The following is a 15,314-nucleotide window of genomic DNA, read 5'->3' as shown; positions in this document are numbered from 1 at the left end:
ATTTTGAAAAACTAAAATGTTTTTAAAAGCATGCAGTAGTGTATAAATGTGAAGTTCAGCTGTGTTCAGGAGGGTTAGCTGTTTCGTTAGGGTTTTTGTGTGCTGGAGTTCAGCTCAACATCTGTGTCTCTTTTGAGGCATGGAGCCCGTGCTTGTGTCTCGGAAGACTGTTACTGGCCCTCCTCCTGACCCAGGACTGGTATATGTCCTGGGTAGTCAGCAGACTGGTCCAGACAGTTTTGGACTGACTGTGTTAAGTTAATAACATTATGTCAATAATGTTACCACAAGCTCACAAAAAAATTCACATTTGTACATCTTTGAAAGGAGGACCTGAAGGAGGGCGTGACATTAAACTGGTTACCATAAAGCCAATTCTTATCAACTGTGGAAAGATATTTAATATTTAATCATTAATCAATCAACACATTCATTTATGCTTGCTGGGATTTTATTAAAATAGCAAAAACTGTAAACGTATTTTCCTGCTCATTCCCATGGTAACACCATTTTTATTTTTCCATGAAAAGATTTAATTTGTGTATTCAGGACATGTTCCTTTTCTCTCCCAGCAGAGAATCATGTCCTACTGGGTGCCATCACACCGAGCCGAAGGCTGGGTTAGCAAAGTTCCCACTGCTGTCAGCTTCAATTCTGTCGTTCTCAGCCAAGTCATCCAAGTTTAGATCAGCCTCAAACATCCGTTGCAGCAAAGTGTCGACGGTCCGATACCCTGACAGGAGAGAACCGGTCAACAGATCAACACATAACAGCAACCAGCCTCCCAATGCTGTCAGAGATAAGCGATTTTTAGCAGATTTTGTAGACCCTAGCCTGAACCCTTTGGACAGGAAAAGTGGTCAGTGAAGAAGTAGAGAGACTAGAGAATAGTGGGGGTTTGCAGGGAGCATCTGGCAGAGTAACTGGCAATCTCAAAATGATGAGCCAATGAAGAGAGGAACCAGTGAATGTCTGATGCTGGTGCTGCACCGGTCTGCTGCAGTGAAGCGTGAGCTGCCCTAGAAGCTAGACGTCTGTCTAGTCAGACTACATTCACAACCTCAACTATAGTCTTCAACCAGAGGTCAAATCATGGATAAAAAACAGCTGATAATCCAGCGAAGGGTGGCTAGGCTGAGGCTTGGGGACAGTCTGAGGAGCTTAGACATCTGGCAGGGGTTCAGAGTGGAGCCCCTGTCTCTTCACACAGCTGGGATGCTGCACACTAGAGAGACTTAATCCTTTTTACTGGAAACAGTGGAGAAAGAATGGTCAGAACATCTCCACAGAATCTGCTACTCCCATAACTGACAGAAGATCACGGGATACAGCTGGTCTCCTTAACTAAAGCTGATACAATCAAAGAATCTTTGCTCGAGGGGCACTGGATTTGTCTGGTTGCTCACATTTAACTCAAAACTCAACAGCTCACATTTGGACTTAAATCTTTGGAGCATCTTGTTGGGAATAGACAAATAGTCCCCACAGTCCTAAAATTCTTACCATTCCAATAGGATTGTGAAAATCCACTCAGTCTAGATAAACACATTCTTACTTTTTGAAGCAATTTTAAACATCAGGACTGGCTTGTCCTCTGCTGTATCACAGTTGCCCTCTGTGCTGTCCATGGCATTGACCAAGTTGTCCTCTAGCTTCTCTCTGATGGATAAAATGACAGAAACAAAGTCCTGATCAGCTACATCAGTCTAATACTCAATAACAGTTACAGAAACTCTGCTACAGTTGGGAAATGGAACTCCACTTCACTTCATTCACAGATGCTTTCCTCCTCTTCCAAGCTGCTATTCGAAGGATCTAATAGAGCTTTACTACTAGAAGGCGACACAGTACGGTTCTAGTGCCTTTCTAGTTGAGGGATGAGTAGCCACTTTTATAGTACCTAATCAGCTGGGGTTCCAAGAGGGACAATGACAGTCCATTGACAGTCCTATAATGTCCTGAGCATTTTTTGGATTTTCCCTTCAAATATTTATTATGGACACGTCTGTGTCCTTTACAGTTGTGTTTGTGTTGTCAGAAGCCTTTTTAATTCTCTGGATATGAATAGATATGGATATGCCCCTGTCCAGGTGGTAATGAAGTATGCTGGAAAACCAAGGCAACTGTGTGGTGGAACAAAAACATACTGTGCCACAGAGAGCTGTAGCTCCTCGATCTTCCTCTCAACAGACGTGTGCAGGTCACTCTTCTCCACTGAGTACTCCATGAAGAAGGCCTCCAGGACAAAAGCCACAAAGATGCTAAAAGACAGACAGGATGTGATGTCACCAATTAGTACAGTCACATGATAAGAGTCAACAACATCATGAAAAAGTTTCATTTTTCTTACTTGATTATGATGATGACAACAATGATGTGAAAGACAACAAAGAAGATCCTAGCAGACACGTGAGTGACAAAGGTGAAGCCGCTACTGAGCAGTGGAACCACGATAAGGAACAACAGTCTACATGCTAGCTGGCCAAGCAGGCCCCACCCCCAGACCTTGATCATTCAACAATTCTATACCTCAGGAGCTACAGTGAAGATGAAGATTGGTCCACAAGTGGAATACAGATCCAGATCCATCTGCTGACATGGTACCTAGAGATTCTCACACACATTCATCTTCCAACCATTATGAGGACACTTCTTTTGGGATCAGACTTGGAGCTTGACCATGTTCATACTGGACCTGAGCTATGATGCTAGATTAGAGATATCAACTTCCCATAATGCCCTGGGCTACTCTCTACTAGACCAGTACTAACATCAATAACCAGACACCTTGACCACCCCCTTTTGGTTAGTTCACAAGAACGCAGCAAAACCAACAGAACCTTCATTTACTGGTTCCTCACAGAGTAGATGAAGGATATCATGCCATTGATTGACCACAGTGAGCTCCACCAGCAGGATGAAAGATGACAGAATATCATTAAAATTGTTCTTGCAGTAGTTGAGCTGAGCAAAGGAGGTTCCGTTGAGGAGGACATTCCCACAGAACAACTTTGTCGGATCATCAGATCCTTCACCAAAGTACTTGATCTTTCCTTTAAATAGTTCCATCCCGACCATTGCAAAGATGTAGTAAACCACCTGAGGAGGAGCAGAAAGAGGAGAGAACAGGGGAGGAATGTGTGAGGGGGTAGAGGAGGTAAAAGAAGAGGGTAGTTTATTCAAACTCATATCTTCTCATCTCCTCAGTGGAAGGTGTAGAAACATCATGACATACAAGGATAAGCTGTCCAAAGGTCAGGATGGCTGGGCCGACCCGTATCATGGCATTGATGATGGTACGAAACCTGCGGAGAACAGGACCTGAGTTCAGCTGTTCAGCTGCCCATCCACAAAACCCAGGAGCTTGAAGCACACAAACCTCTGAACGCTGTCCACCACCCGCACCAATCTGAGGACTCGCAGGATCAGGACAATGTCCAAGATCTGATGGCTCCCATAAAGTCCAACTGCACATGTTGCCAAAGATAGAGGTGTAAATACATGTGTGTCTCTTTATATGTGTGTGTGTGTGTGTGTGTGAGAGTGTGTGTGAGAGTGTGTGTGAGAGTGTGAGTGAGTGAGAGAGACTGTGATGCATTTAGCATTAGCCAGGCTAATTGGTCAACATTTGCTGGACCCAAACCCAACATGAACAGTCAGACTCAACATTTCCATGAACTGGTGTAGCCAACAGGCTATCATCATAACTATACTATAACTGTAATTCATCAATTCGGATATTGAATTTTTTATTTAGTATTGTGCCATTTGAAGTGATTATTTTAAAATGATCACTGAAAAAATGACATGTTTTTTTTAGTCTAGATTTGAGAATGGTTGGAAAAATGTCAAATCTTACTTAAAATTGGCAGAAACTCACATGACTTCACAGCCGAGTTGACAACTGTTGCGATGAGGGCAGAGAAGACAATAATTGTGTCAAACCTGAAACAGACAGACACATAGCTAATATACAGCTTTTCCACACTATTCTGAATTTTTTTTACACATACTTGAAAATTTGTCGATAAAAGTTTGTTGTAAGAGGGGAAAAACACCTAAAAAACCCAGTTGGATTAGCTTTTTCTAGAGCCAGAAGTGTTTTAGGGAATCACAAAAAACAGTCACCAGCATGGGTGAACAAAACAGTTTATAGAGATTTGTCTTCATTAAATAGGTTTGAAGTCACTGTCTTATTAAAATGAGCTTCTGCATAACAGTTGTGTTTTTTAGATTTAACTGGTTAAAACATCCTCACCAGTTCCACAAGTTATGACGAGAGAAAAACGCTCGGGGCTCAAACACGTAGAGCTTCAGAAGGATCTCCAACAGGTAGAGCGACAGGAACATCCATTCTGAGTCAGCGATCAGTGGATTGTCCTCGTCCAGACCAATGAAGATGGCGTTCACCAGGATGATCAGGTCATACACCATCACAAAAGTCCTAAAACAGTTTCATTTCTACATTATCTGCCACTCTCAAAAGGAGCTGAAGGTACAAGCTACATTAACTTAACTGGAAACTAGAATTATAAAACAAGCTACCTCAGCTTTGGCTCTGTACACAAGAAAAAAACAGCCAATGACAGCTGAAATCTCTCACCGATGTCGAACCAATCGACAGATCAGACGGCTGGGGACCGACAGGTAGAGGGTGGGGAATATGAAGCGCAGTGGGTGTGGCCTTGATTTGAGTGTAATGACTTCGATGTTCAGGAGGTCGGCCAGCTGCACAAATGCTACCTTCCCTGTCAATCAAACAGCCATGAGAAGAATCAGCTAATTGTTGTTAATCTTACAACATTTGACTGTTTCACACTGTGACCTCCAGAGCATGAGTGTGTGTGGTTTCTTGTACGTCAATGTGTGCTTCACACTAGTTGTAGCATAACGGTAATAACAATGAAAACAATGAGCAAGTAGGTAAAGATGGATGAGCTGTGGTGTGAGTGTGATATTCAAAGAAAAGATGATGTCCTGCAGTTTCTTGAGTTTCGCCCACAGAACATTTTTATGGTTCAGATGGTGCTAACTGTATCTCTGAAGACATCAGTGTGTTAATAAATGGTAAACAGCACTATCGTGTTGTGATACTAGAAAATACCAAAGCAGACAGCCAGCTTCTGCGTTTCTGCTTTGTGCGTTGGTCTTCATGCTGATGGATGCTAGGCTAATGTTCCTCTTGTGGTGACTCATATCCTGCTCTAGATTTAGCCAATTGATGCCCAGGAAACATCAAACCCCACACCAGGAGTATTTTAGGGTCAAACAAAGTACTACCCTCGAGCAGGGACAGGGACTTAGGCCCTGTAAATGTCCCTGTAAATAGACGTTCGGAGAAGAGTTCCTGCAGTGGAGAGCACACTTATTGAGTACCACAATCCTCATTCTAGTAGCAAAGCGAGGACATTTTTTGTGAGGATAGTGAGGAGGTAAAGTGAGGATATTTTGGCTAGTCCTCGTAACTTCACTGTTTGAGCATTAAGACATTTAAAGTTGAGGTTAGAATTGAGTTTGGGTCAGGGGTGCCTCACAAAGATAGACATACAAGGATGTGCTTGAGTGTGTGAGCATGTGTGTTTGTGTGTGTGCCTGCTACCGATGCAACCCTGATTCTGAGGGTCCAACACACTCCACAGCAGTTCTCTGTGAGCATTGCGGATATCGGGCTGAACCAGACGGACCAGCTGGTTCCAGTTAGCCTGGCTCACCACCTGCTCCTCAGTGTCCTTTCTGCGCTCCTGCAGGACAGCAAAAGCTCGAACCATTTTATGCCTTTTAGCCCTGACCAGCTGCCGTATCTCCTCCTGTCACACACAACGATGTTCATTAGGTGACCCTGTGCCTCTGACTCTCTGTGGTTTCATTGATGGAATTAGAACGTGAGGGGGTTGGACAGTGTTGAGAAGGTTGGGCGGTGTTGTGTCCTGCATCAGCCCTGCAGGAAGCAGGTACCTTCAGGTACTTCTTGTAGTTGTTGTAAACGACTGCGAGGAAGACAGACATGAAGATGTAGGTGTTGATGAGGATGTAGATAATAAAGAAGAGCGCAAACCAGGAGCTGGCATTGTACGCTGGCATCCTGACAAAGAGAAGACAGCAGAAAAGTCACTTCCTGTTGACACACAAGCTGTGGTCTCACATGGTCAAAATTTACATGACATCAGGGCTGTTGGCTGTGGTGACGAGGACATAGAGGTCAAAGATAATGTCCACATAGCTGCTGAAGTATGGAGCTCCACCTGTGGTCTTCAAATCTCTGTCCAAAAACACCAGACACATTTTTGCTGAAGTTCTGACCAAACCCACAACAATAAGCATTCACAGCCACAACCAAAGATACAAGGAGCTTTCACACCGTTTTCCGACAAGTTTGAGCGCCATCAGTGAGAAGATGAGGAGGCTGAACAGGAAGAGGAGGAACACATAGATGATCTGAGGAAGAGCGTTTCTGATGCTTCTGAACGCTCTGCGGAGCTGAAACACAGAAGAGTCGTCAGAGAGAAGCCCGGCCCCCACCAATATTCACACCCCACATGCTCCCTGTTTCATTATAACCTGCCCTTATATTACCAGTTAATTTATCATCTCTGTCCCAGTACCAGTTTGGGGGGTGTTTATGGATGACAGAATACTACCTGTCGTCCCTCGGTGACGTTAACCAGCAGAAGTGGGCGGAGCACTCTGGTCCAACGGATGGCCTGATAGCTGGAGGCCTTCAGGGCTCCGTAGATGATCATGTCGATGAGAGTGAGCTGGATAATCAACAACTCCAGTTATTGATCACTGATGGAGAACCAACACCCCATTTATGACACATATAAGACATGTAAGACTCTCTCTCTCACACACACACACGAGCACAGACAGACACAGAAACTCACGGATACACACATAGATGAGCACAGGCAGGTACACAGACACCCAAAGATACACATACATGAGCACAAGCAAACACAGACACACACATAGATGAGCACAGGCACACACGGACACAGACACACATGGACACACACAAGCGCAGGCACACACACAGACATGCACATACATGAGCACAGGCACAAACAGACCCACAAGGACGCACAGACACACACATTCACACAGCGCAGACTCACACACACAGACAGACAAATACAGAATAACACACATTTAAGGACAATTGACAGATTTCTTTCTTTCTAATTTCAGGTGAAAATGATGAGTTGTGTGTTTTTGGTTGTAAAAACATGAAGACAGATCAGACAAATGGTTCCATCCCAGCTGTGCTCACAGGAACAGGAAGTGCTGACCAAGCCAAATGTCTGGTTAAAGGTTACTTTTACAAGCATTTATGAAGACAGCTCAGCACATTCTCGTTCGCTGACCGAAATCATCAAAAAGAGGAAATAGCAGGAAATTTGCTTTTCAATGGCTGATCAATGTATCGATCACCCTGAGCGATCTAAACAAAAATGGCTGCTGTGTCGCAGCGTCATTCCAACTGTACTGACTTCATCTACTGGTAAACCTCTGAGGATCTCATCAGACTTACAAACAGATGTGGTTGGGGGTGCGCTCATGCTAAGCCATTGATCATGATGTATCAGCAGCCAAATGAAAGTGATTAGTAAACTAATCATGACTGCGATAAAAACATCCATTTTAAAAAAGGGAGAATCCATCAGTTGTTACTGACACAGAAGGGGGCGAAACACAGAAGGGGAGGGGGCTTGGATTCTGCACCTAACCACCAGTGGCCCTCACACCAACCTCTTTGATGTCGCAATGTTAGTTTGTTTGCTGCCTCCAAGTTAGGGAAAAAGTCAAGAAGAACTAAAAGAACACTGGTCATGTAACAATGAAGATAAGCCCTGCCTACCGCGACAATGGCAATGATGCAGATGTTTTTGGGGTCTTTCCAGAATTTGTCTTGAGGGATGACTCTGGCGTAGTGAACCAGTCGAAGGGTGAAGACCAGCAGACAGAGCAACTCCACCAGCATGGTGGCCTAGAACACAGAACATTGCCACTCCATCAGTCTGAACATTAGCTCGCTTCTATCCGTTTGCCGAGCATGTCGTTTTTACCCATGAGGGTAGAGGAATGACAGCAGGCTCCTCGAAGAGTGCCAAACTCAGATCCAGGATAATGAAGATGTACAGGAGCACCTGAGGCAGCCAGTGATTGTAGAGCAGATAGAGCCTGAAAAAAAACAGACACTCCAGCAGAGACAGCAACAAAACAAGGCCACATTTGGTCATGACAGTGACACGTCAGTGTCTCACCGGACTGCCTGAGGGGACGTGTCAAAGTAGATGTTCCTGTTGTATTGAGCATCTGACACGAAGACCGATGCCAGGTACAATTCCTGGAAGACAAGAAGTTACCACAACATAACAAGACGAACACTGACATGTCAGGAAATAACGCACATCAATAACATCACACGCCCAAGAAGATGCTTCCTGCTGGTCCAGAGGGCTGTAAACAATGGTGGAATTAAATGTTTGCGAGCTGTGTTGTGAGACTGTTGAACATGTGAGACCAAATGGAGACGGTTACATTACAGTGACAATGGAGCTCATGGAACTCCAACATACGGGGAGAAAACGTAAACTGCTAAATAGGAGGAGAACGCCTATCATCACAATCAAATCCAATATATTGCCAGGTAACCCATCATGCACCAGTATTCCTGTAGCAGCTGCAGGTAAGGTTTGCGAGAAAAAAGTTTGGTGAAACTTCAGTGACACTTGAAGGACATGAGTCCATTAGTTTACTGGGGTCATGTGAAACGCGCGCGAGCTCTCCACACACTACTTACCTCTTTGCTCCTTCCGTTTTCGAACATTTCTTCAGTTTTTTTTCTTTTCAGGTAAACACAAACTTTCTCTCATTGAGCGCGCGTACGAAGTGTTAAACGTGCGTGAGATGCGCCAGTTGTCGTTGTTTTAAGTAGTTCTCAGCTTATCACCATCTTTTTCACGCTTCTCTCAGTCCATCAGCTTGTCCAAGCTGTTTGTCTTTAACTCCACCGTGATGCGTTCATGGACCTCAGGACACGCCGAGTAAATGGTCACGTGCATCTACCACGAAAGCAGCTTTGTTTACTGATCAATTTATTAGAACAAACTGGTCAGAGAAAATATTGTCAAAAGTAGTCAGTGTTTATTTTCCTAACGTCCTCTGGGTTTTGTGCTTTTAAACCTAAACACTATTTTATATTGAAGTGTTTCATCCGATGAGAACTGATGTGGAGATAAAAGTTTAATGTGCCCTTCTTTTTATGACATGCTTGTATATTCACACACAGCAACACTGAGGTGCAGTGTTGCTAAAAAGCAAACAACATGACCTGTAACACTACATCACCAGTCCAAACTAAACCAACAACCCCATAAGAAGAGCGCAGAAGTGTACACGAAAATTACACACAATTAATCTGTACACGCAATCATTATCCGTTACACTTGAAGGGACTGATTGACTGTCCATGAAGGCATCCGAACCTGACGTCATTAGTCGCGTTCGAAAAGGGTGACGTAACACTGATCTTTTTAAAAAGCATTCCCGTTCAGCCATGACCTTAATGGCATTACTTGATTTAAATTAGTTCGAACAATCCTTTCCTTTTAGATCAAACAGAACTTAACGTTAGGACATCAATGCTTCCACCTTCTGGCGAGTCTGTAGCACTACATGCTGCTTTTTAATTTCCGGGTCACATCACATCACAGAAAGACTTCCGGATTAGCATGTTTGCGTAAATTTACAAGAAATAAAAGCTGTGAAGTTAAACTGTAGCTGGAGGATATTTTTTGATGAGCACTTATAGCAACATAAGACTGAATGTGTTTTTTGTCAAAAAAAAGTCAGCAGCTATTGAGTTAGCAATAAAAGTTATTCTATATAAAAATGTACACATTCATATTTTAAATCAGGAAAAAAAAGAAATTAGAATAACTTAATGAAGAAACTGTAAAAGGCACAGAGGTTTATTTCTATGATCAGATAATTATCATGCTAACATTAGCCTGACAGCCGTGTGAATGACAAAAAAAACAAAAACAAATAATCAAGTTTTATTCTAAACAGTTTCAAATGCACAAGATGATATTTTGGAGATATTGGAGCAGTTTTTTCTTAACTTTCAAAATAAAAAGTGAATCATTCTGTCATCTGTAGTAAGATTTTTTTTATATTGTTTTTCCTTTGACTTTAGAGAGATCCATTGAATTGATGTATTTTTGGATTTTTTGAGAACCTGAAATTCATATTCATGTGTTGAACGAAGTGTGTGCTCCTCAGGAGGAGATTAAGGCCAAAGTTGTCGGTCTGTCAGAATACCTAATCAGAAGCAGATTCTGAGTCAAGAAATTCTCCACCAGAAATGACTACATTTACTGAGGAATAATCTTCCCAGTGACCCAGCATTCTGCTGGGATCGATCAGCAGAATCCCTCAGAGTAGTTTTGGTCGGGATGGATTGGGCCTGACTGAGGAGAAAGCACCAATGTGGGTGACCAGGTTCGGCTCCACGCTATGAGCACGCTCTCCGGGAAGCTTCTTCATCAGTTGGTACAGGACTGTGTCTTTGGCATTCCCTTTGGTGCAGAATGAAGCATCCAGGTACTCGGCCACCCTGAGTGAGCTGTTGCCAGGGAACAGCATGGCTGGGGTGCAGCACTCAGTTGCTGGCGAAACAGCATAGAACTGTGGCAAAAGCCTTCGCACCTCCAGCAGGTAATGACGACCCAACAGCTCAGTGACAGCCATGAAGTAAAGGGTGAAGAAAAGGAGGTGAGCCCATGACAGTGTGAAGGTAAACCTACATGGGTTTAGAAGGAGCACTGTGGCCAAGACCAACCCAAGCCCCACCCACTCTAAGAGGCGATACGGTTCAGGGTTCCAGTAGCGCTGCAACCGTTCAGGGTGGTACAGCTTGACATAAAGTGTATAACGAGCAAAGCGGCGGGACAGTAGATTGGTTACTACGCTGAAGAAGTCTGGTGTGGGCAGGGCATCATCCTCCAGAACCACAATGTTCCTGGGTTTCAGGAGGTTCCATCCCTTCCGGAGACAGAACACATAGTCCCTTTTTTCTCGCTCAAAGGTGTTGATCTTCTCCCAGCTCCTGAGCTGCTCTTCAGGTGAACGCCGAATCACCTTGAAGTGGGCCTCCAGCAGGCTGGAATCCTGGTTCTCCTGGGGACCACTTTCCACATCACAGACCAGGACCTCTGCACACCGCTGCCCCCCACAGCTGTGCAGGATGACACTGAGCTGCCGCATCACCTGCAGCAGGTAGTGAAAATCCCTGCCTTCGTTTCTCCTGGCTGTCACTATGGTCACCAGCAGATCAGGATTCAGACTGATGTTTTTAAACATGGCCGGTTCTGCTGACACTTTTTGCCAGAAATGGAGGTCATCCTGGCCTTGACGGAGACTTCTCTGCAGGGCTTGATCACTCATGGAGTCCAAATACATGGACCTGATGAAGAAGTAGGAGTAGAGAAGTCGGTGTCCACACAAAGGCAAAACCACGCAGAACGTGAGCGCAGACAAAAGTAGAGCCTGGGAGACGGCGCTGGACCATCGCAACCGCTGGACAATACACGCTGTCCATCGAGGCATCAGTGAACCTTGAAACCATGAAAGCAGACATCAGCAGAGTCTGGGATTAGTCCTGCTCATCTGTAGAAACAACAGTTTGCTAGTGTAAGTGATCAGTACAGAACTAGATTACTAGGCTTACATTAGGCTAACCAATCCAAGGGACAAGCAAAATTAATAGATCTGCAACGGCGTTATTGCCAACATTTCGTAGAACAGCATATGTGTGTCAGAAGCAAATAACAGTAGAGTCAGTTCTGGTTAATGGTTGACAGCAAACATCTGTATCTTGACCGCTTACAGCTGTATCTTGACCGCTTACAGCTGTAAGAGCAATAAGAGATAAATTCTGTTGCTATTCTCCTAAACTTTAAAAGGAGCCTGGTCCCTATTCACAAAGAATCCTGAGACTAAAGTAGCTCTTAGCGACATCATACTAAGAAAAATCATAGAATACCTTGAATCTTTTTCTTAGAATTTTCCCTTTTCAAGACAAAGGTTATTCACAAAGCCTCTTGGGCCTTAAGATGTTCCTAAGGTGGAAAACTGTAAGGGCTTTTAAGAAGCTTCAGAGTGTCTTTGAAAGAGCATCAAGATGATGAGCAGTAACATGATGGAATCTCAAATCAAGCTGCTTTTCACATCGTGACTGCAGCTGAATCACCAGTAATATCATATAGGTTAACTGGTAAAATGACCAGTAAACACAACAAGAAACAGCTCAATACCCCAATCATGTGATTGAACAATGTCCAAACATTTGAAGGTGTCTAAAAATTGTTTCATTTAGCTGAGTTATTAATATTTTCACTATTACACATTTCTTAATAAGGTTTAAAGTTCTATGATGGTTGATTTTACTGTCCATTCATTTTGGAAGAACCATCACAGCTTTCAGGAGAGCTGGTCACCTTGCAAAAGGTCAACCTCACCTCCTCACAAAAGTCAAAGGTTCTGTCTCCAACTGGTTTACAGATTATCTCAAACTTCAAGACACAAACTAAGACTCCATGCTGGGAATCTTTAGGCTACGTTATTAGCTGTGAGAGCGTGTGAATATGGGCCCAGGTCTGAATCACGTGTGAGCCCTGTTTCTACCTTCTTCACACAGGCTGAAAGTGATTTTTCAGGCCTTTTATAAGAGTTTAATGTTGTTTTGTTGGACTGATTCTCCTAATGTGGGGGGAAAAGAAGATTTTCAATACTCTTTGCTATTCTTAGTTTGATTATCTTTCGTGTTATTTTGCTCTTGTTCTAGAGCAGTTCATGACTATATGTGGATGAATATTTCTGTAAAACATCGAAAAGCTAAACATCAACCATATTTTGATCAAGATAAAATAATAAGTACGTGAATGTGCAAATACTAAACTCACCTGTAAATGTGTGCTGCTCGTGCACACACACACCGCATGTAACGGGTGTCAAAAATCAAAGATCATTGACGAGCGCTGTTTGCAGTTAAATAATTTAACGCTAACGCGGTAGTCAGTGTTGGACGTTTAACTGATATGAAAAAAACAGAAAATTGAAGACTTACAGCAACCTACGCCTCCATGTTGTCTCAGTACGGAAGTGTCACTCTCTGATCTTTAGCCGCGCTGTAAATCCTTCTTCTTGGGGAACACCGCCCCCTGCTGGTATTATACATCATGAACGCAGGAATCTCAAAAACTTAGTGGATGGATGGATGGATGGATGGATGGATGGATGGATGGTTCAGACCACCATCCAAGTGTGTGTGTGTGTGTGTGTGTGTGTGTGTGTGTGTGTGTGTGTGTGTGTGGTGTGTGTGTGTGTGTGTGTGTGTGTGTTGCCTTGCAGCAACCTTAGCAAATGAGGAACATACAGGTTCTTTCAGTGTCACCAGAGTGGAACAGCTATCAGTAGATGCATTTCATTGACGTCAATGAAGGTTCTTGTCAGGAAGGTGATCAGATGCTCTCACGACAACTGATCAGCATTAATGAATTGATTTGAACAGCACACGGCTTTGATCACACATCCACACTGAACTCTGTGGCCAGATCAAACCAATCATTCATCAATATTGTGTTTGACCTCATTGACATTTTGATCTATTAAAAATGTAGAACTGGTCATATGATTTTTCTCTGCAGACCAGTCCACACTTGACCGGTTTAGTGGTAAACCAGTCAGAAAAGCAGTGTGAGCAGTTCCAATACCACTTCAGGTCCAAGGAGGCGGTGGAACCTGTTTCAGCTGGAGAACACTGAAGAGATCCTAATAAAGATAAAAGCAGTGTTTGTGTGTGGTTGTGTCTCAGCTCAGCTGAAAGTTTGTTCAGGTCCCTTCTGGATCATCAGATCCGTCAGAGCGTCTCAGGTTTCGGCAGAAGGAAGATGTCCTCTAACACCGCCATCATGGGGAACCTCCCCAGTGGGATCGGAATCTACACCACCATACCCGACATTTTCTACCTACCAGAGCTGGTAAGCTGCATGACAGTGCAGTGTTAGTGGGAGCATTGTAAGAATCAGCAAAAATTGTTAAATTTCTAACCTGAGTTTAGACAAAACTCAGCTCTATAAATAACCAGTACTCAATGGTTAACCTTCAGCTTCAGTCACAGGATCACATCAGCAGGACCTGCTGTTCAGCTAACATCTGTTTGGGTTTGAGTTTCATCCGAACCTAGTTTAACCATGTACACACACACATACACGGCAGCTTCATGTCTGAGTATAGATTTTCAGTAAGATCAATGATGGTCAGATGCTTGTTGGTGAGCAGAGATCACTAAACCAGGAAGATTGCACACAGCGAGCTCTGCCCCCACGCGTGTCAGCAGATGACGGTCATGGTTACATGATGGCTTCGCTGTTTGTGCAGATTTTTGGGGGTCTGGTCTGGATCCTGGTGGCGTGCACGTTGGTGGTGCCACAGAACCCTCAGGGCTGGGTCATGTTTGTGTCCGTCTTCTGCTTCATTATGACGTTCATCTGGATGCTGGTGTTTGCCTGTGGAGGTCATCACAACAACAGTAGCTGGGCTACAGCGGTGAGCTGTCTGTCTGCCTGCCTGCCTGCCTGCCTGTCTGTCTGTCTGTCTGTCTGTCTGTCTGTCTGTCTGTCTGTCTGTCTGTCTGTCTGTCTGAGAGAAAAAAATTCTGCCCATCAACAACATAAAAGGTTAAGTAGTCACATGACTATGATGACTACGATCAGGGCATCTGAGCGTCCTGATGTCCTACAAGAGGTTCCTCACTGAGCTTTGATGGGCAGTCTTCTTCTGCTCTTGGTCACCAGCAGGACGTCCTCTACCATGTCATAGCTGCCTTCTTCTACCTCAGTGCTTCAGTGGTTCTGGCTAAAGTTACTCTGGACATGAAAGATGGCAGCAACTTCCAGATCTACCAGCTGGACATCTCTGCCGTGGTGAGTCCACACATTCACCTAAACACACTGACCTGATGGTGACATGTCTTCACTGTTTGTCTCTGCAGGTCTTCTCCTATGTGTCCACCCTGCTGTACTTCATCCACAGCATCCTGTCGGCCATCCGCTGGAAGTCTTTCTGAGTCGTCTCTCCTACTGATCAACATTCATTCACTTCAAAGAAGCAAAGATCACAACGCAAATCAAGTCTGGAACATTTTTTGTAAAGAAAGATTTGTAAAATTAAAAACTGAAAATTGTGTTTTTACATTTTACATCAATGATTTAACAGAAAAGATGTTTGTTTTTCAATCAAATTTTGGA

The 15,314-nt window shown here is 43.8% G+C and overlaps 3 protein-coding genes across 11 annotated transcripts; 1 reads left to right on the top strand and 2 right to left on the bottom strand.

Moving 5' to 3' along the window:
* Window positions 1-433: 433 nt before the first annotated feature.
* Window positions 434-9,656, bottom strand: tpcn3 (two pore segment channel 3). 5 transcript variants are annotated; one of them, XM_057035926.1, is made up of 19 exons: window positions 8,804-9,073; window positions 8,265-8,347; window positions 8,067-8,181; window positions 7,859-7,987; window positions 6,639-6,755; window positions 6,359-6,477; window positions 6,158-6,259; window positions 5,956-6,082; window positions 5,600-5,807; window positions 4,604-4,748; window positions 4,259-4,444; window positions 3,860-3,945; window positions 3,380-3,467; window positions 3,236-3,305; window positions 2,880-3,099; window positions 2,351-2,441; window positions 2,148-2,261; window positions 1,556-1,659; window positions 434-733 (listed from the first exon to the last, which is right to left on the bottom strand). In XM_057035926.1, exons 1-19 carry the CDS (start codon window positions 8,828-8,830, stop codon window positions 600-602), a joined length of 2,265 nt encoding a protein of 754 aa, XP_056891906.1. In that variant the 5' UTR covers window positions 8,831-9,073; the 3' UTR covers window positions 434-599. The 5 variants fall into 5 exon arrangements, 4 of the variants coding, with proteins under 4 accessions (XP_056891906.1, XP_056891907.1, XP_056891908.1 ...); XM_057035927.1 differs by having other exon boundaries at window positions 3,881-3,945; window positions 8,804-9,062; XM_057035928.1 differs by lacking the exon at window positions 6,158-6,259 and having other exon boundaries at window positions 8,804-9,075.
* Window positions 9,657-9,956: 300 nt separating this feature from the next.
* Window positions 9,957-13,267, bottom strand: pgap4 (post-GPI attachment to proteins GalNAc transferase 4). Of its 4 annotated transcripts, none has more exons than XM_057036077.1 (2): window positions 13,133-13,267; window positions 9,957-11,673 (listed from the first exon to the last, which is right to left on the bottom strand). In XM_057036077.1, the coding sequence occupies exon 2, from the start codon at window positions 11,611-11,613 to the stop codon at window positions 10,441-10,443; it is 1,173 nt and encodes a 390-aa protein (XP_056892057.1). In that variant the 5' UTR covers window positions 11,614-11,673; window positions 13,133-13,267; the 3' UTR covers window positions 9,957-10,440. The 4 variants fall into 4 exon arrangements, with proteins under 4 accessions (XP_056892057.1, XP_056892058.1, XP_056892056.1 ...); XM_057036078.1 differs by having other exon boundaries at window positions 9,957-11,621; XM_057036076.1 differs by having other exon boundaries at window positions 12,969-13,180.
* A 552-nt stretch (window positions 13,268-13,819) lies between these two features.
* On the top strand, window positions 13,820-15,252 carry LOC130527540 (myelin and lymphocyte protein-like). Of its 2 annotated transcripts, none has more exons than XM_057036173.1 (4): window positions 13,820-14,045; window positions 14,446-14,613; window positions 14,862-14,990; window positions 15,059-15,252. In XM_057036173.1, the coding sequence occupies exons 1-4, from the start codon at window positions 13,956-13,958 to the stop codon at window positions 15,131-15,133; spliced, it is 462 nt and encodes a 153-aa protein (XP_056892153.1). In that variant the 5' UTR covers window positions 13,820-13,955; the 3' UTR covers window positions 15,134-15,252. The 2 variants fall into 2 exon arrangements, with proteins under 2 accessions (XP_056892153.1, XP_056892154.1); XM_057036174.1 differs by having other exon boundaries at window positions 13,833-14,045; window positions 14,865-14,990.
* Window positions 15,253-15,314: the final 62 nt, after the last annotated feature.

The sequence above is a fragment of the Takifugu flavidus genome, chromosome 6 (assembly GCF_003711565.1).
Source record: "Takifugu flavidus isolate HTHZ2018 chromosome 6, ASM371156v2, whole genome shotgun sequence".
Taxonomy (NCBI): Eukaryota; Metazoa; Chordata; class Actinopteri; order Tetraodontiformes; family Tetraodontidae; genus Takifugu; species Takifugu flavidus.
Note: the sequence above shows the minus strand (reverse complement) of the source record. Positions and strands in the feature narration are given on the sequence as shown.

What these genes read in the sequence shown, in the direction of transcription:
- tpcn3 (XM_057035926.1), bottom strand. Translation starts at nt 8,830, where the DNA reads ATGTTCGAAAACGGAAGGAGCAAAGAG. An exon ending in CTCAAACTTGTCGGAAAACG is followed by an intron (nt 6,260 to 6,358) that starts GTGTGAAAGCTC and finishes GTTTTTGGACAG; the next exon opens with AGATTTGAAGACCACAGGTG. An exon ending in TGAGTTTCTGCCAATTTTAA is followed by an intron (nt 3,468 to 3,859) that starts GTAAGATTTGAC and finishes CAACATGTGCAG; the next exon opens with TTGGACTTTATGGGAGCCAT.
- pgap4 (XM_057036077.1), bottom strand. Translation starts at nt 11,613, where the DNA reads ATGCCTCGATGGACAGCGTGTATTGTCCAGCGGTTGCGATGGTCCAGC.
- LOC130527540 (XM_057036173.1), top strand. Translation starts at nt 13,956, where the DNA reads ATGTCCTCTAACACCGCCATCATGGGGAACCTCCCCAGTGGGATCGGA. An exon ending in TTTTCTACCTACCAGAGCTG is followed by an intron (nt 14,046 to 14,445) that starts GTAAGCTGCATG and finishes CTGTTTGTGCAG; the next exon opens with ATTTTTGGGGGTCTGGTCTG. An exon ending in AGCTGGACATCTCTGCCGTG is followed by an intron (nt 14,991 to 15,058) that starts GTGAGTCCACAC and finishes TTGTCTCTGCAG; the next exon opens with GTCTTCTCCTATGTGTCCAC.